This window comes from Triplophysa dalaica, chromosome 13 (assembly GCF_015846415.1).
Source record: "Triplophysa dalaica isolate WHDGS20190420 chromosome 13, ASM1584641v1, whole genome shotgun sequence".
NCBI lineage: Eukaryota > Metazoa > Chordata > Actinopteri > Cypriniformes > Nemacheilidae > Triplophysa > Triplophysa dalaica.
The window spans coordinates 10,009,458-10,029,734 of NC_079554.1; the positions used below are offsets into that span (position 1 = coordinate 10,009,458).

Sequence of the window (20,277 nt, forward strand, 5' to 3'; positions counted from 1 at the left end):
ACCGAAAAATAAAAATTCTGTCATTATTAACTCCCCCTCTTGTCATTTCAAAGCTGTATGACTTTCTTCTGCAAAAAAACAAAAGAAGATATTTTAAAGATTGTACCAAGTACCAAAATTCTGCAAAATATCTTCTTCGTGTTCTTTAGAAGAAGGCCATAGAGGTTTGATATGACAAGTGTGTGAGTAAATGATGACAGAATCAAACAATCACTTTAATACTTGTTTTGATTGGAATTTACTGGAATAGATAAAAATGTTTATTAAAAGTAGGTGTCCCAATACTTTGTCAATATAAAACGCTTTGGCGTGTGATATTATATTTGGTTGCGGCCCATATGCACAGGGGACTGTGCAGAAATTTTGCATGCTAAAAGTGTTATCACAAAAAAAAACTTCTTTCGATCTCAAATTTAAAGAGACAATAAAACCTAAATTTAACAAACCTGTTCACATCGGACATCTCCACACTGGGGTTTTTGAGCGAAGGCCTGACAAACACCGAAAGCAGACCCTTCCTGTGAAGACACGCACGATTACAGAGGTGAAGAGGGGCATTGTGGGAGGAGACTCCCAGGTGACCGGTGCTGACAGACACCTTGTCACAACATCTTGATCTGAGAAAAGGTTAATCATTTCAATTTGGACTATCGCTGCTTAAAACCATATACTGCTATTTACCAAATTTGGAATAATATCACTCATCCTGAACTGATGCTTTTGATCTGCTCAAGGTATATTGTAATACAGTTTGGGATATATATCGTTTTTCTGAGTGCATTTTGAGTGCACCCTGAGCAAAAACCAATTATAACGGGATGGGGTACGTACTCAGATCTCAAGTCAAAGAGAGAGTCGTTTGTTCACTGATGGCTAAGTGACTGACCAGGTAACTCGAGCTCCTTCACCCCCCCACCCCCTCTCCTCACCGAGTGTAAGGGCCACTGATAAAACCCTGGATGTTCCCTCAAACATTTCAGGAAATGAAAGTTTGAAACATGATCTGGCTACGCCAACATCTCCTCCTGCTCTGGGACAAAAGAGGCTCACAAACCTGGCGGATACTGTTCACCTAACAGATGATGGAGGGAAGAGTGAACTGAGGGAGAGAGAGAGGAGGATGCCAGAGAGGTTAGTCAGGGAGAGCGTAAAAAGGTGTGTACTACAAATTCACATTGTGAACTTTTCACAGTCCAAAACAAAAACTAAAGAATTTGTAATTCTTAATAATGTAATTTTTTGTTTTTTCCCCATTTAATTCACAAAGAAATATATTTTGATTTGCAACAATAACCAGAAACTAAAATCCAAATTTTAAATTAATTTTGATGGAAAATTATGATATGATGTATAATCGAAAATTGTCAATCCATCCTCAAACCTATGTTTCCAAGTCAATAACAATTTGGACATAAATGTAACTGAGCTACATAACTTCACAAAACTTAAATATATATATATATATATATATATATAAAATCATTGAATTCACATCAATCTCTAATCATTAAAAGTGCAAAAAAAACATGTGGACGCGATCACTATAAAAAAAAGTACGAAGCAGCACTAGCCCGATAATGTCACATTTCTACTAGACCCGGGTTCTAAAGTCATCATGATTTTAGCAGTCACACATCACAAAACCAAGTACTCTCTTTTTATCCCATTATTTCTTTATAACTATTTCTAATTAAAATCCCCAAAACGTTAATTCTGTGATGAATTGCTCTCTAGTTGTTCTAATCCTGTATACATTTATTTGGAAAAATTACAATTGAAGTAAAATGTGCCCCAGAACATTCTTCAAAATATCTTCTTGTGTTCAACAAAACAAAAAAATAGAAAGCATTTTTTCCTGCTATGGTTGTCAATGGGGCCCAAGAACTGTTTGGTTATAATCATTCTTCCAAATATCTTTCTCTGTGTTCATCAGAACAAATACATTTTTACAGATAAGGGAACAACTCGAAGGTGTGTATACAATTATTTTGGGGTGAACTATCCCTTTAATACACGCACAGCTGTCCTGTTCCCAAATGCTCGGAATGTTTAGTGTTGTCTGTCATTGCTCACTGCAGAGCTGGTCACGCTTCACTGAACCGTGTCTTGAGAGTTAAATGAGTGACAAAGCATAAACTCTTAAGGTGAGACAAACTGGAAAACTTTGAAGTCCTGCGTGTTTCCTTTACTGAGACAGGCCTGGACATCTCTGTGCAGGAAATAACCTCACATCTAGTCCTTCTTTGTCTCTACACTGCATACCCCCAGAAGGTAACCAATGTCCTTCATACACTGCATGCGTCCCTTGCATAAATCATAACAGTCATAATTCAACAAAACATCAATTTATTTAATAAATACTGTCAATGTGGTGTGGCTGAATTGCATTTAATATCTGCATGTAGATATATAGGTCTGTATGCTGTGTGTAAATTGCTATAAATTATTTTTATAAAGTAAGTTTCCCCCTCTAAGGCTTGGGTTTACGCTTATCCACTAAAACATTTGCGGAATTGCATTTATAGAAGCTACAGAAGAATGAGACAAAGCCTAAATGCGCTACTGAACATTCAGATCCCTACGGAAGTGGCTGCTTTAGCCTCATTAGCACCCGGTGTCATCTAAAGGCCCGCCGGGATTCTGTGTGTGAGACAGGAATAACAGCAAATAGAGCAGAGATTCATTGGCTCAGTCTGTATCCGTCCATCCTCAAGCAGAATTACTGGGCTGGATTAGGTTTTAACACACCCTAACCGGGGTCTGTTTCACACTGCGAGATGGGATATAAATTATGAATACAAGAGGAAATTTTAATGAAAAGTAATCGTATTCCTCCTTTCCAAAAATGGAAAAGAACACCAATCTTTTATTCATTTTATTTTTGATAAAATATGAAAACAAAATGATCTTGCACAAATCTGTTTTTGCACGTTCTGTTATAGGGGCGACATTTCGCGTCTTTTGCGCGCAGAAGTTCGTTTATCTTAAATATAGACACGCGGCAGTCGTCCAAATAGGGAGCGACGGAATTTTCTAGGCGCGTCGGCGCCGCATCGAGATGAAAATAGTTCATCTTTTCAGAGTTCCGCGCGCACACTGCGGGGGATTTGACGAGAGAAAGAGGCGTGGCTCGCGTTTTTCGCGCGGCTTTAGAAGCGAAATGTAAATCGCCGCTTATAATAGTGTTTTTTGGATGAATATTGAAGAGTTCAATTCCATAAAGAGATAACTTCGTTTTGAAAAATATCCAAAATATTTTTTTAGAGTGCATTCCAATTAATTTCAATCAAACTGCAGTTTGTTCGTTTTGATTAAGCCATAATAACCCCCAAAATACAGCTAACTAACACCGTGTCTACACCATTCGACGCGACAAATTGCTTGTTCTAATGGGATTGTCGCGCCGCATCGAGCCACGTCCGGTTTGGACAAATTTACGATGGGTTCTAATTCTCGATATTGTCCCTTGTGGCGACGCATTGCTTCGCGCCGCATCCGGTGTAGACACGGTGTAACACAATAAAACACATTAAAACATGATAAAAAAACTTTTTTTTTCAAAACGGAGTTATCTCTTTTTGAAAACAAACTCTTCAAATAGACTTGTTAGGATTTAGTCTTGTTAGGATTTAGAGAGTGCACGCAGAGGGCTACAAGGAGTAGGAATTAACTGTGGTGACAGCTGCAGAAACCAGAGACTGGAGTTATTTATAAACCCTACACTGTAACATTTCAAGTCAGAATCCCTCCTAAGACAAGTGCACTAATTAATTGGGGACATTTATCATACGCTATCTATACATTACAAACATCAACATATAGGCCAAAAATCTTCAATCACTTAACCTGTGGTATAATTTTACATTGCATTATTATTGCAGCATTTGTTAAAAACAGACACAAAATAATATCTAAAAATGCTTTTACAACTTTTGAAAAACTTGTCCAGAGCATCTGTTGTGGGATCAATTGTGTTTTTGTGACACAGTGACTGCATCATTAATGAGTGTCCATATTAGCAAGAAGTTCTATAGGTACAGTCCATCTGGACTACAGGCCCAAGGTGACAGGGAAGGGTTTTTCTGTCCTGGGCCATCAATCTAATAATGAAGACCAGAGTCATTTTACAGCTTTTCATCAAGATCAATGGGTCACATGTATAAATTATTGTCGTGGTAGAATGCAATCAAAATGTTTTATGTGTTCTATCAGACTATTTTAATTTTCATATTTTTTGACAAAATGAGTAGTGTACATGTTTGTGTTGCATGCACCAATCTGTAAAAATATAGGAAAAACTGTTCTATGGCTGTCAGACAGATAGGTCCTTTGCTAAATTAATTTACACTCCTCCCACACCGTTCCAGACTATGAATTATTAAGTATTAGTACCACACATCATGGGTAGACCTCCATCTCCTGGCCATTACCAGGTATTACAAGACTTCCTTAAAGTTATTTCCCTTTAAAAATAGAAGATATGTCTCAAGAGACAGGATTTTTCAATACATTTAAACTTAGATCGCTTTTTAAAATTCTAAATTACAGAGACTGTATAATTAAAATAAATGTGAAAAAAGGTATAACCCTGCTTGAGAAATAACTAGACTTCGGAATATCTTTTGAGAAAGAGTCATTGTAATACTGAACGTCATATTTGCTGCCATCTGGTGGACAGAGTTTGTATACCCCTCCACTTATCTACACTAATATAACAGCCTGCAATTGGGAATAAAAAATAGCCCTTTTACAAATGATAATGTTAAAATCCCTGTGCATTTTAACAAATTTACATCGTTTTAATAAAATTCAAATAGACAGTCCCTTGTTACATTGTTGATTAAAAGACTATTCTTCGGAAATCAGCTATCTTTGGGTTATCTTATTAAATGGATAGTTCATCCAAAATAATATTTATTCATCATTGTATTACTTTCTTCTGTGGAACACACACAAAAACACAAGATAAAAAATATTTGCCCACATTGACTTCCATTGTATGAATACAAAACTACTGAGACATTTCTCAAAATATCTTCTTTTGTGTTCATGTACAGGTTTTGAATGACATAGGGTGAATAAATGGTGACAAAGCTTTCATGTTTGGGTCAACTATCCCTTTAAGAAATACTTCATAATATGAAAGTAAAAATTAGAAAGCATCGGTTTTTGTTTAAAAAAATCACAGGCTGGTTTCACAGACAAGGCTTATTTTAAGCCAGGACTATGCCTTAGTCAAATTAGTATATTTAAGTTGCATTAACTAAAATGCCTTATAAAAACTTTACTGAGACAAAACAATGGCAATGACAGATTTTTTAAGATATGTCAGGGCAATTTATTTGGTTGGGAAACGAAAATCAATTCCAATTTGGAATCTCAATGGAAAAGGCAATAGGAATCGGATCGGAAGCAAAAGGAATAGGATGCTTGAGATACCAATTTGAATTCCTCTTATCAATTTCTGTGTGCATAATTTCATAAAAGTACAGGCATTGCGTGATCTGCTGATATCTCAATGAAAGCCCTCATGAAAATTAACAATATTTTTACTATAATAAGCATAGTTTTACTATAGTATATGCATTGATAAGCACAGGAACCACAAACTAACCATAGTGTCAATATAGTAACAACAGTTTAACCATGATGTAGTTCAACTATGGTAATACAAATTGTAATAAATAAATAAAAACATGGTTCGGGTATATATATATATATATATATATATATATATATATATATATATATATATATATATATATATATTAGTGGTGGGCATAGATTAATTTTTTTAATCTAGATTAATCTAGATTAATTCCAAAATTAATCTAGATTAATCTAGATTAAAATGGCTCATTTGAATTCTGCCGAAGGCATTCAGAATATGTGTGCTGCCCAAATAATGACTAAAAGTAAGTCTTTGAGAACGGGTTTCTCAAGCCAGGTGGCGCATTAGACCAGGGGCTCATCTCCTGTTTCCAAAATGCATCACAAACTGCTTGAGAAAGCTGTTCTACTATGATAATTGGTGATGAAAATTAAATTATGTTCAATAAAATGAACTTGCGTTTACTTCCGCATTAGCTAAGGGATGATTTCCGTTTAGGTGGTACTTGAGACTGGAAGAGCTCCTACAGTACATTTACATTTAGTCATTTAGCAGACGCTTTTATCCAAAGCGACTTACAAAGAGTGAGGGAGCAACAAGCGATATGTCATACAGGAGCCATAATACATTAGATCTCAATACAAAGTTACTGGTTTCAACTAAAGTTAGACCACTACCTGTTGAGAGAAAGTGTTTTTTTTTAAACCAATTCCGCATTGCACAAGGTGCAAACAACGTTAGTCTTGTCGATGTTCCTATTGGGAAGCTTCTTAAAAATTAATATTCCCTGAAGCAAACCCGGCGGCTTCATAGCTGCATCCATGTTAGCACGTCACGTTTGATGCGGTAATTTCACAGTAACGTTATGTTGTGTTCAGACCAAACGCGAATGGCGCCTCAAGCGCGAGTGATTTATATGTTAATGAAAAGAGCCAATAGACCTACTTGCTGCGCGAATCGCGCGAATGAAGCCCTGGTTATGAGATGATGAGGCGGCGAGAATGAAGCCCTGGTTATGAGATGATGAGGCTGCTTCTGCTTCCGCGAATGACGCGAATCACGCGAGTTGAAAAATCTCGTTCTCGCCCCGTACAGTGCAGTTAAGCTGGTATACATCCGCGCTAAAATATCAAGGTGAAAGTCATCATAGCTTGCGTAGTATAGACCCAGCTCACAACCCAACTTTGAGAATAGATTAATGGCGACATTTTTTTTAACGCGCGATAATAGTCTCACTGCGTTAACCCACCACTAATATATATATATATATATAAACAAAACGGTGCTCATACATAAGCAGGCTAAATGACCATACAGGTTGATATCTAAATGTTTTATTTCAACTGTGGAATCGAAACTGGGAATAGACAAGAATCTAAATCGATAAGCAGAACCGGAATTGGAGTTTCCCAACCCTATAGACTGCTCAAATTTCACTTTAGTCTGGGACTGCAGTTAGCTGTATGGATCAACCTAATCTGGGGATCGGATTAAAAGGGGAAAGTTGGAGTAAGGGCCCAGAACTTTAGGGGGGCGATTTAGGGAAGCAGTTCTAAACTTTCCATATAGAGGGTTCCCTCGATTCCTCAGAGAGGAATATTAACACCACGTAAGACACGTGGTTGCAAACATGGTGTGAGGTTACACAGGCACTGGCCATGGTGCTGAAACCGTGAAAGACTAAAGACATAAATGACAGTCGTGCAAATCGATACATATACTGGTTACATGTGCTTAAAGTAAAACATTATCAACAGGCCTACTTTAAAGACATTCTACTGTTAAGATCCTTTACACAATTTCATCCAACATTATCTAATCATATGAAAACATGACAAAAGCTTGATTTCAGTAGTCATGGTGGTTCAATACAAATTGTAAAAATATTATAGAACCTTATTTGTAAATTCTAAGTCAAATATCTTCCTAAATTTCAAGGTGGGGTATTGCTTACATTTTGCTACAATGGTTTGTAGATTACAAAATTGTTACAGAAAAGCTGTGTACATTTTTGTTATTCTTATTTCAGATCAACCTATAAGGCCGCAAACAAGAGATCACTGAGCTAAAGAAGCATCTTACTTCACCCAAAAGTTTAAATTCTGTCATGGATTACTCACCCCTTAGTTGTTTCAAACCTGTATGATTTTCTTTGTTCGATTGAACAAAAAGAAAGATATTTGGAAGAAATATCTGACTGACAGTTCTGGGGCACTATTGACTACACATTTAGATTTATGCATTTGGTAGATAATTTTATCTAAAGCGACCTACATTGCATTGACCTATACATTTGTTTTTTTATATGTGCAATCCCTGGGATCGAACCCATGAGCGTAACTTGTGCCCTGATCTAACAACTGAGCCACAGGAAAGCCACAAGTAGAAAAAATAAAAAGGTGCCCAGGAACTGTTTTCTTTCGTACATTCTTCAAGATATCTTCTTATGTGTTCAACAAAACAAAAAATTATAAAATATATTCGCCACTTTGGCGATAAATGATGCCCCAGATTTGTCAGTTGCTAAACATCCTTCCAAATATCTTTCTTCGTGTTCAACCGCGCAAAGACAGTTATACAGGATTGAAACAACTGGGGTGAGCAATTCATGACAGAATTTTCATTTTTGGCTGGAGTTTCCCGTTCACACAGCTTCCACAAAAAGTGTAAAGTCTTTTTTACATGTGAAATGTAACAAGAACCATTTGAACATTCATTTGTTTGCTTATTAACTGATCAAGAAGCTGCAAGTGATTACAAGAAATTGTCTCTTTTTATTTTTCTCAGCAAACATAGACTTGTCTTTTCAGCAATATGATAAGATGTATATTTTAAGTACAAATTGTACTTGTCAGAGACCCCCACTAAGAATAACATGGGCTTGATTTACATATTCATCATGTCAAGATATTTTAATAACGGGTTTTCAAAAACACTACCGATTGATCAAGAAAAAAACAAGTGTGGGGACAACCTGTTTAGAACAACACTCATTGTGCATGCCACATGACGGGCTCATATTCACATGAGACACAGTCTCTGCAGTCTTGACAGGACGTGTTGTCATCTATATCAAGTAAAGATTATCAAAAAAGTAAAAAGAAACTTACGGATTGTAACTGGAGGAAGCAGCAAACTGCACCTAACCTCTCGCTTGATCGCGCTGCCCACAGCTCAGCTCGTCGTCGCCCCGCTGGATAATGGAAGTAGTGTGTCTGCATCAAGGTGTATGAAAATGGCCAAACTATATCGTGCAATATCGAGAATAGTAAAATCTTGCGGATGAAATACGCGCGCACAGCCACCATAGTTTACCAATAGTTTTGCAAATGGTTGAAAGTGAGTAAAAGTGGAATCCCCTGGTTGGGGCCGGGTTCCCCTGAGGTTTTTTTTCTCGATGGGAGTTTTGGGTTCCTCACCACCGTTTGCATATTGTTTTGCACTATCTGCCTGGCCGGGGGGGCTGCTTTCGAATTCATACTTGTATTCAATGTGTCTCATGTACAGCTGCTTTGTAACAATGAAAATTGTGAAAGCGCTATATAAATAAAGTTGAGTTGAGTTGAGTAAAACTGTAACAAAGCTGTTGCTTTGTTTCTATAGGCATACTTGATTCACACTTTAGGAACAGATAAAAAACACATACATTTTATTTACCTTTGTGTCCAAACTTAACCCACATCTCCGATTCTAGATTTTTTTTGAGTTACACGAAAGCCCTTTTTGAGTGAATTTAACACCAAGCAATCGACGATGGGTCATTTGAATGACGTCATTTGACCACGGTTTTATTATTGTAGCAATTTTCTCACATCCTTCCTTTGAACGGCTACATACAATTGTGACTTTGGGTAATACAAGTTCTTTTTGCTTGAGGTAACACTGCAAACTTTTAACTTAACCAATGTCTAACTTTTAAACCTGGGTCCTTGTTTCTAACAGCAGAGGGCGCTCTTTTCTAACACAGGAAAAACCATGCATTGTTCTCTCATGTGTTCGTCAGACGTCAAGGCACTTAAAAGGAAACGTCCTTAAACGTATTCACTTAATTAATGTTGTCTAAGTACGCAGTGAAAGGGAAAAAAGCTTAAATTAATAGCACCACCAGGCAAATGTGCGAATTGTTTTTCTGCAACAACCACCACACGCACATTATTGTGCGTCCAATAAATTACGAATTGGCCTAGTAAAGAAAAGAATAGATTAAATTCTCCGGCATAGGCCTAAGCATATTTTGTTTTTCGATGTATTCCTAAATAAGGACATTTTGGTAAATACCCAACAACAGGCACACAACACAGAACAAGGAACCCGGACCCAAACATTTTAGACTATTATAACAAGATTCCATCTGAAATTAAAATGAAAGAATAGCTTCGAAAATAACGCAAATGTTATTTTTGATTTCCAATCCCGACATTTGTGAAACGTTTGTCTAAAGAATGACTGCTTTGTTCCAAATATACCTTTTTATCATCAGTCGCATGTGGCCTTATGCACAACAATTTTCTATTGTGACATTGTCAGAAAAACTAAAGATAAACGTAGGCAGGCACTGAATAGTTTCCTCATTGGTATTTTTAAAGAGCCAGCCTAGGCTTCCAAAAATGTAGTCTTTTAGCGAATTTAAAAAGGTTAATTATAGGCCTAACATTTTACGACGATTATCATTATTGATTTGTGACCGCTCAAAATAGCATCATTGTTATGCATACAGATTGTAACAGTATAAAGTTTAAATATCTTAACATTGAATAGGCTACTTGTTAGTGCAGATTGGGGAGAAAGCTCCCCTTCAACCCCAACAGAGTTTGAAGAGCTCACTATTGTTCCAGTAGGGTTTGAAAAGCGGTCATTACTGCTGATTAGCGCTGAAGAGTTTGACAACCATATTGACTGTGAGAAACACACTGTTCACCTAACCTTTCCGCTTTTGTCCCTCTACAAACTCAATAACCCGCACTCTCCTACCTCAAATATCTTTCCTTTTGCTTCATAACAATTAGCCAAGCATTGTCAATAGATTTTAAACAGAAGTGACATTTGAATTTCAATATGACATGAAAAATAAAATGTCATTTTTAGTGTTACTATAATCAATGAGTCTTATAAGGCTTTTGGTTACCTTTAAAATGCCAATTAGTCTAATAGCTATGCAATAGACTGACGTGCTTGCTTAACAATTCAGTTTCTATTGTAAATATTCTCAGTTTTGTAGTATTTCTGGGTCCAATCAAATCATGAAGCATTAGGCCTTTATATTTTACGAGGCCGAATTGACTGTATCTAGAAGCTTTTCCTAGTTTGCTCGTTTTGTACGCAATATTAGGCGCTATGTCCTCTCGTTGACCTTCTCCTGTCAGAATGCGTTACAGAACTGCAAAGCCAATCACTCGCGGTTGAAGCGTCTGGACACGCAGTAAGCTATCAGGTTAAACACACCACTATAGCCTACATTTACCGATTACTGACTGTGCATGGACCTCACACCATTTATACCAGGAATACAGAGGCAAACGTTCAAATGGTTTGTATGCCTAATAAAAGGTAGCAGACAAATTGCATTCACACATGCTAATTTTTTTGTAAAAACTGACAAAATATGGTTTCTGGGACAAGATCATCTGACAAAATAATACGAAGTAGGTAAATAATGACAGCCCTTACGAAAATTTACCATGGTTTTACTATAGTTAAAATTGAAAAACATGTTTTGCCTACAGTTAAAAAACAACAAACTAGAAACTGAAGTAAAACAATGGTTATCACAAAATAACCATTGTTTTGAAAACCATGTCTTTGTAAAAAAATATTAAACGATGGTTACTGTGATAAAACCATGGTTTTGCCCTAAGTAATCAATGCACCGTAAAAACATGGTTACTCGGTTACTACGCTTGTAGCACAATAAAACATGGTTTATTTTCGTAAGGGAGATGGTAGAATTTGGGTTGATATTGATAATAAATTAGTAGGCTAAATATAAGTCTTTATGATATACTTTGATCATCAAACATTTTATTAGCTTTAGTCTTGCATTCATTAAAACATCTTCACTATGGCGCACATGCTTTAAAAATCGACCGGTTTTCATCGAAAATGACCAGACGTAAAATCACCAAAAATGTTCAAACACTTAAAAAATCCTGCTAGGGAAAAACATTTCCTCCTTTCAAAATAAACAATAATTTGGTCAAATAATTTTAGGGGCACCATTTGCGTGAGGCAATCAAGGGCACCTAATGGCTTACAAACGTGTTTTTAATTTTTATATAATATTCGTGTTTGCACCAATTTGCTCTGGGAAAAAAATAATAAATACAATTGAAACATAAAGAATTCCATGAATCCCACGATTCCGGGCTGGTGCCCTTCAAATAAAAAAACAACAAAAATAAAAAAGATGGCCTGTGATACGTTAAGGCAGGCACTATTGTGCTTGTTTATCTGCTGATTGTCTGAATTTCCTTCGTTATGTGTTAATTTTCTCATAGTCTTCCTGTATACCCCCCGGGGCAGTTTGTGGTGCGATGTTAGATGTCACATTCGCTGTCACTTGAAGTGATGGAGATAGCCGAAGCAGCGGCTTTGCTCGACAGGCTCGCTTCAGGGCTGGATGCGTTTCCCAGTCGATCCACAGCACCATCCTCTCCAGTTAAGGACCGAAGCGAGCCATTTGACAACACCTGCTGTTGTAACCTACAAGGGTAAATAGTTTTAGAATAAAAGTGTTCTTTTAATAAACTTAAAACAAGATTTCAGTGTTACACAGTTACATGATTTATGCATAATTTTGTAATAAAGGCGGAACAAATGTGAGCATGCATGTTTCTTAATGTTATAAACTCGTCGTATTCAGTTTGGGATTTAGCCTACTAACGTAATGCCCCGGAAGAAGAAGAAATTGAATCGCATCTGTACAACCAAGCATTTTTAATCTGTGCTGGTTATTTAAAAACAATATTGGAAGAAAATATTACACTTATAAATATAGTCTATTTCTAATCAAAGTAGGCTATTGCCCTAAACATAATCTGAAGGAGAATTTAAAATCGTAAGAGTTTTGAATTTCTGTCATTTTAATAGGAGTTACTAACCAAACATTTTAAATATAGGCTACAGCGAAAACGTACAGCAAGAATTTACAGCAAATATTTGACATTTAAAAAATATTTGACATCATAGGTGAATTATTTTGTGGATAAATGCCATTGTTTACGTCACTCACGTCACACAGCACAACAGCTAGTAAAACAAAATGCATCCCCACACTTAATAGATTGAATCCAAAAAAGGGTAGTCTAGTAATTCGTTGTGATACATCGAAAATGATTTTGCCCAGTGATGTAGACTAGGCCCGAACCATGATACACACGAACGCAAGCGATTTCTTTTTGGTCAAAAGCGACGGAGTCTGCTATTTTATGATCTATCCTCCCTCTTAAATAAAAAAATACATTACATTTACAATATATTTCCAATACATTTCCAACATTTCCCAAAACATCTCGTTATATTACGTTTTTCAAATACAGATAATTCCTCGTCCAAATAATGCGGGGCTCACTATTGTTAAACCCAGCGCGGTTTTCTATAGGAATGCGTTTCGTTGGCTACTTTATTACCAAATAACACTAACGAATATTTTTTGTTATACTACTCTTTCTTTTACAGCAAGCACATAAGGTCTTCTGTGGTCCAAATTTATTGTTTAATGCAAGCTCCCTTAAGGAAAAAACCCAGCTCAATTTGCCCTCATGGATGAAATCTGGTAAATTAAACATAGGCTATACCTGTTTTTAGCTGCCGCCGCTCTATCCCTTTGTCTTCGATTTTTAAACCAATTCCCCACTTGAGTGGGAGTGAGTCCAGTAGCTTGTGCAAGCTCTCTCTTTTTACTTGGGTTCGGATAAGGATCCTGGAGATACCATTCTCGAAGTAAATGCCGGGTCCTTTCTTTAAAGCAGTGTGTCTTTTGTTCTCCATCCCAAATAGTTTTAGGCAGAGGAAACTTCTTTCGTACCCGGTATTTGTCCACTGGTCCTAACGGGCGCCCTCGGAGCTTTTCTGCCTCCTGATAGTGTGACTCCAGCCATAGTGCTTGCAGTTTGGAGTGAGACTCTTTGGTGAACTTGTGGTTCTCCAGAATGTGATAAAGCTCACGGAAATTCCCAGTGTGAAAGGCTACGATCGCCCGAGCCCTCAGCACGGACTCATTTCGGTTAAGCACTTCGCAGGCAGCGGGCGCAACGGGTAGAGACCACAGGAATCGGCCGAGACGCTCGATGTCTCCGCTCTCTTCCAAAGTCTCGCATACCCCCGCTACCTGCTGGGGACTAAAATTCAAGATTGGCAGCTGAAACATGAAGGCTTTTCTTCCCCCCTCGGTTTCCCCTTTACATCTAGCACAGCCTCGTTCTTTATGTGCGCTCTCTCCCAGTCGAATCCAGACAAAAAGGCAATTCCAGGGTCAGCTGATGGACGCTAGACGAACGACGAGGCAGAGGAATAGAAACGACGCTCCGGCTGACTGCTGCCGCCTCGGTTGGGATACCGAGAGTTCGAGGGCACGAGATTATAGCACGAGAATGATGATGTTTATTTTTGTTGAGGAGGGAAAAGACGTGCTGCCCACTTCTGATTTTCTATTGGACTTGGCAGATTGGTTGCGTAGTTTCCACGGACGCCTGTCAATCACTGTCAAGTATGCCAATCATGCGGAATGGAGCGAGTAGATTTCAGCACCTCCCAGACTTCAACAGCTCCTTATATTGTTAACATCCGTGAGATTTGCTTTCACGAGTTATTTACGCTCAAATGGATGTTTTACGCACAACTTTGACTTAATTTACTTTTAATCAGAAATTAAAGCCTAAATAAACAGGGTCGAGATATCCGAGATATAGCTACTGGTCGACAGTCAAAATTGAGGAGAGAACGCGATTGCTTTTTTTTGGATAAATGAGTGCTCACAGCAGCGTATTATGAAGACACGGACATTTTTAGAATAAAATAAAAAATGTCATTAAATAAGATTACTCGTGCGCTGTGTAGATTTTCAGTGAAGAAGTCTCTAAATAGAGCATCACTTGACGGCCACTAATGGGAAAAGGAAAAATTAGGCAAGATTCGTCAGTTACGCATTCATGTATACGATGTAAGCTCTTATCTGACAGCTCAGCGTAACACTCATTGGACTGTCAAATTTAATATAGTGCCGTTTAAAATGAAACGAGTCTTTTCTGGACACCATTCCGCTTTACGGATATTAGTCTTTTCTTTTGTTACCAATAAGCGACTTTATTACATAAGTATTTCTAATCCAGTATTTTATACATTATCACTTAAAACAGATTACAGATCAAATCATTTTTATTACGAAATCTTAATGAGATGTTTGTATTCCTAAACCTAGTGTTTCATTCCGCATTATTATCATCATCCATATTTTCAGTATTTTTGAGAATTGATCGGCATTTGACTATGGAGATGGAGAGACCTGTCACCCTGCAGTTTGTGGAGATGCGATAGAAAAACACTGATGCGATGGTATCAGCCACAACTCGTTCTGTGATCCGGCTGGGGCAATAAATAAGAAGGCGGATGGATAGCGCAGATGGTTTGAAGTGTCGGGTCAGATTATTTCACGGCTGACTACAGTGGAAAAGTTCATTCTGACGGAAAGCCCCTGATATTATTTTCACAGACCCACACAGTTCATTTGAAGAAAACCCTACGGGTCCTTTTTGCATGATGTATGAGCTGCCCGTAGCTCCGATTATAGAACTACCGTCTGTCTGTACGGGAAACTGCTCATTTTCATGCACAGCTGACATGTCACCAAGACTGATCCTCCTTTACACCATGATGATCTAGATGTGTACCATTACTATTTTAACCTTAACATCATTTGCAACAAGTTAAATTTGATCTAAAATCCACAATGATAATAAAAATAATAAAACAAAAAATAAAGCATTATCTAAAAATTGAAAAAATGAAAAGCTTTATTGACACCTTTTCTTAAAAAATATGTTTAGAAGAATGTCATGACACAAGGTAATTGATAGGTCTATTGGTGAAATATTTTTTTTATGATTTGGTTTAAATTCACATTTTGTTTTGCATAAAATAAGATATGAAATATTTCAATCTCTTAAATTTGTCTGGGGAGCAATTGAGAATTCAACACGGAGCTGTTGACTTTTGTCTCCTATAACGTATAAATGAAACATGCATTGCCGGTCGTACGAGCTTCTGAAACAAACAAAAACGATGTTTTAGGGTTAACATACTTCGGTCTTCAAACTTTAAAGACGCTTTTATACCATTAAATATTAATAATAACATGTTTGAACAGCCCAACGAAAGACCTTAAAGCGATATTGTTCCTGCAAAAACAGATACTCAGTGTCTTGATGTAGCGTAGGCCTAATTATGATAAAAAAATGATGCTTTCGAAACGGTGTAGGCTATACATTTTTTATTTATATGTAACATTACAGCAATGAATATAAATGTAATAATATTGATCTATACATTTATGGCGTTTCAGATGTGCTTACAGTAAAAGTTGTGAAAGAACAAGACGCAAAACTACAGAAAAAAAACACAAAGGCTGTATGTCTATAAAGTGAGTTGTAGTCTTTTTTAGGGCAGTTGAAGCCATTTGCTGACCATAGATATTCCCACGGTGCAGGGTCACAGCATGGCCCGGAGCACAAAAAAGAGGGAGAGAAGGACCGAGAAAGCAGGAATAGTGGGTGAGGGGCCATTAGGTGTCCCAGATTCCTCTGGATGAGCTGTGCATCATTCATAGATAGGAGTGCAGACCTCTCTCTCTCTCTCTCTCTCTCTCTCTCTCTCTCTCTCTCACACACACACACCATACATCTATCATTGTATATTTCCCCTCTTTAATCCATACTAAAATATGTTTAAAATATATCACCCTGCCTTTATACATGACATCATCCTGTTTCATCGAGCCGTGTTCATGGCTCATTATCCATGTCTGTCACTCCCCAGTCAAACTGAGGATTATCATTCATCAAACATGCTAGATCAGTGACCATTAGGATGTGAAAACTGAAACAAATCCACAAGGGAACAGATTACATAAACATGGGTCTAATTTTGTCAGTGCACCACAGAATTTGCGAATGACATAAAATCTGAGAAGCTGGAGGGCTATTGCAATGGTTGGATTATGTTGTAATTAAGGTATCATGCCAGAAGTCATATTAACAACCCCTCTGGTGGTCTAAATATGCCCAGTTAAGCCGTAAATGGGCATTTAGAGTGACAGAGATCCCAGAATTATTCGGAAAGTTGAGGATAATGTATTGGATAAATCTGCTGCTTTGGATGGTGCCATACAGTATTATAAAAACTGGCTTTTTGTAAATCATAATCTACAGATGTACAGTAACTGCGATCTAATATTCACTGGACAGCAGATACATATTAATCATTTAAACAGGCCCACACACTTTCATAGCTATCATGTCGTCGTAATCCTTTATATTAAAAGTTTTTTTGTAACTGTTTTTATTATAATTCTTGCCAAATATAAAGTGTCAGTTCTCTCCAATCACATTGACATTACATTGAGATAATATTACATAAATCTGAAAATTGTAAACAACTATTTTTGTGTCAGATATCCCAAATCACAGCATCAGGTTATATTACCTTGGTATGAGTTTGTTAACTACCTCAATTCAAGGAAACGGCATTGAAAATAATGCGAGTGCAACTGTGAGGTTTGGCATCATCTATTTATCTTTCCACGATCCCAGGGGATTGCACATACTTAGAAACAAAATGTATAGGATAATGCAATGTAAATTGCTTTCAAGCTTCTGCCAAATGCATAAATGTAAAATGTAAACATGTTGAATGTAACCTTTAAATACTTTCACACACACATAAATACAAAACACTCTGAAGGTAACAGTGAATGCACTTTCCGTTTGTCAAATCGCAGGCCGCACTAGGAGCCAGGGGGTGGAAGGAAGGTGGTTCAGGAAGAGTGAAGGCCAGCCATTTGTGTGATGACTTTATAACCATTTTATGATACAAGACATAAGAGCTTTGAGCTCCGTCTAGCTAATGGGCTTATTGGGAACAAATGTAAATCGGCTCAGAAGGCATGGTGGTAAATATGACTTGTAAGCACATGCTCAACAACACATCAGTTTGAAATTAAATTTAAATTTGTTTAATTCAGTTGGGCATCTTCTTTTTCATCTGGTAAGGAGCGGATAGTTTTATTATTTTATTTAATATATTTTGCTCATTCAGCCAATCACATCTCTAGATCCAGATATGATAGATTTGCTGCTACATTGTTGACAGATAAGCGCTTAATTGATGCTTTCTGTGTGAACATCTAATACGATCATGATTAAAGACATGCTCGCTTGACCTTGAGACCAGGACCTTTTAACAGACCACTGCTTTATATACCACACAGACAGCTCAGGGTCATCCCCAACTGTCCTGATCCAATTGAAACGAGCTGTAAGGTGTTCAACAAAGTAGATCACCCAATTTGAACTCTCAAAAGAGCCTTGCTTCCTGATTTGGTTTCGATGCATGTTGTCATTCCTATAAAAAGAAATTGGATTAGGAGTTGGATTAGGAGCAGAACAGAAAAAATCGCCAAAAACACCTCAAATTCATCTATGTAATCTGGAGAGAATAGCTGTCCCCAAAGCAATTTAAAACATTTGAATCGTTACATAACAATATGTTGTTCTTATTTTATAAATTAGGGACCTGTGGCATTGCACAATAGGGTAAATCCAAAGCAATGTGTTTGTAAAGTGAAAAATATCTGAATTTAGCTATCAGATTCACCAGAAGTATTTTTTTAAAAGAGGATCACAATAATCTGTGGTTGTCTTGTCTCAGTCACCCAATTCGTCCCTCGCTGTGATCTAGTGTGCATGTTTAATACAAAGACGAAAGTGCTGTCATCGAGGTGCCATGTGTGGATATGAAGCTTTTGAATAATGAAGAAGGCCAATGGCACCCATGCAAGTTTTATGATGCCTGCTCTCCATGTCCGTGCGCAGGGAACGTCAAGAGCGCCTCACGGGTGTCGTCTTGTCAGACGGTGAAGACAAGTGAACTTTCATTTCTGCCTGAATGAGCAAAACTCCCTCTCTGCCACCACAGAATCACACAACCTGATTCCACATTAAAAATGCGCTTGCTTGACTGTTTTTTATGTTTTGTATGGCGTAATCTTAACGAGGTCAAACTTCTTATGAACGCAATTTCGCCCGCTCACTTTAATTCCACCGCTGTTTAAATATAACCTTACGTCACATGTTTAACATTGATTAATTATATGAATGTTAATATGTTTTAATACTTATAAGATTTATGTGCTCAGCCCACTTTTACTGGACATTTGCGGTAGGCCTAATCGTAAAACTATGCGCTTTGTAATACGACAGACTGCAGTTGCCTACCTGCAGGACAACAGCAAAATTACACCAAATTTAACAAGTTGAGATGGGATGAGATTCATTGTCAGATTTATTGTCATTACACATGTACAAGTACTATGCAACGAAATGTATCGAGTTCATGTTGATATTATTATATATTTATAATATGCACTCCAGCTTCATAAAAAAATATGATATATAGATAATATTGCATGATTAATACAAGAAAAAAAGTTGCAAACAAGTGTAATAATAATATGTAAAGGATTATAGGAAAAATACAAAGATGTATGCTCCCTCTCAGTTTGAAATAAATATAGTGTCTGTCTGCTCTGTGTGAAAACCTAGATTAGTGTTTGGACATTGCAGCACATAACGCAAGGACAACACTGAAAGGTAACAATCGCAGGTTCGTTGCATTTGCCATTTAGCCATAGAAATCAATTACAAGCGCTAAATTCATCGCTATCGGAATTAGCGACAGTGTCTGCGATCCCGGATGCAACACATAAAGATTTTATAAGATTAAATCAGGGATCTGAATGCATTACGTTCTATAAAACATTTGAGAAGACCCAGAACACTGATGACTATATAGTTCACAATTTTGCTTTTTGTTCCTTGAATATTACTTGACCCTTGCACCATTACATAGTATTATGTACGCTAGGAACAAATGAAGGCCTATGTTGTACCTCTACAGATACAATAGCCTATCAAATACCATTAGGATTTTGCTTCAGCATGATCACATAATGTAATGTTTAATAAAATGATTAAAAGATGAACCGTTTTACAGTTGCAACTGATAACTGTCAAATGTTTTGTATTTTACAAGAAATCAGTCCTGCTCCAACAAATGACTGCAACATCACAAATTAATAAAACATGAGCTAAATTATTAACCCCTATATCCAAAGTGAGTAAACACATTTATCAATGTTAATATGGCAAATGTTTTATAAGACTTTTCACAAAAACAGATATGTTGAAAAATATCCTTGAGTCTACTTGTCAGGTTGTTTTAATACCTGAGTAATACAGTAGATCTGCATAAACTTACCTGAAGGTGTTTAAGGAGTAAAAGTGATCTTAGGTGTCTAGAATGTAAAGGAACTGTGCTTATACAAATGTTCATCACTAAGAATGCACCGATATTTAAATTTTGGCCGGTATCGATAACCGATAATTCTTTACCATTGG

At 37.0% G+C, this 20,277-nt stretch overlaps 1 protein-coding gene across 1 annotated transcript; it reads right to left on the reverse strand.

The window, feature by feature from the left end:
* Nucleotides 1-12,144: 12,144 nt before the first annotated feature.
* On the reverse strand, nucleotides 12,145-13,976 carry six6b (SIX homeobox 6b). Its single transcript, XM_056764854.1, has 2 exons — nucleotides 13,405-13,976; nucleotides 12,145-12,310 (listed from the first exon to the last, which is right to left on the reverse strand). The coding sequence occupies exons 1-2, from the start codon at nucleotides 13,974-13,976 to the stop codon at nucleotides 12,145-12,147; spliced, it is 738 nt and encodes a 245-aa protein (XP_056620832.1).
* Nucleotides 13,977-20,277: the final 6,301 nt, after the last annotated feature.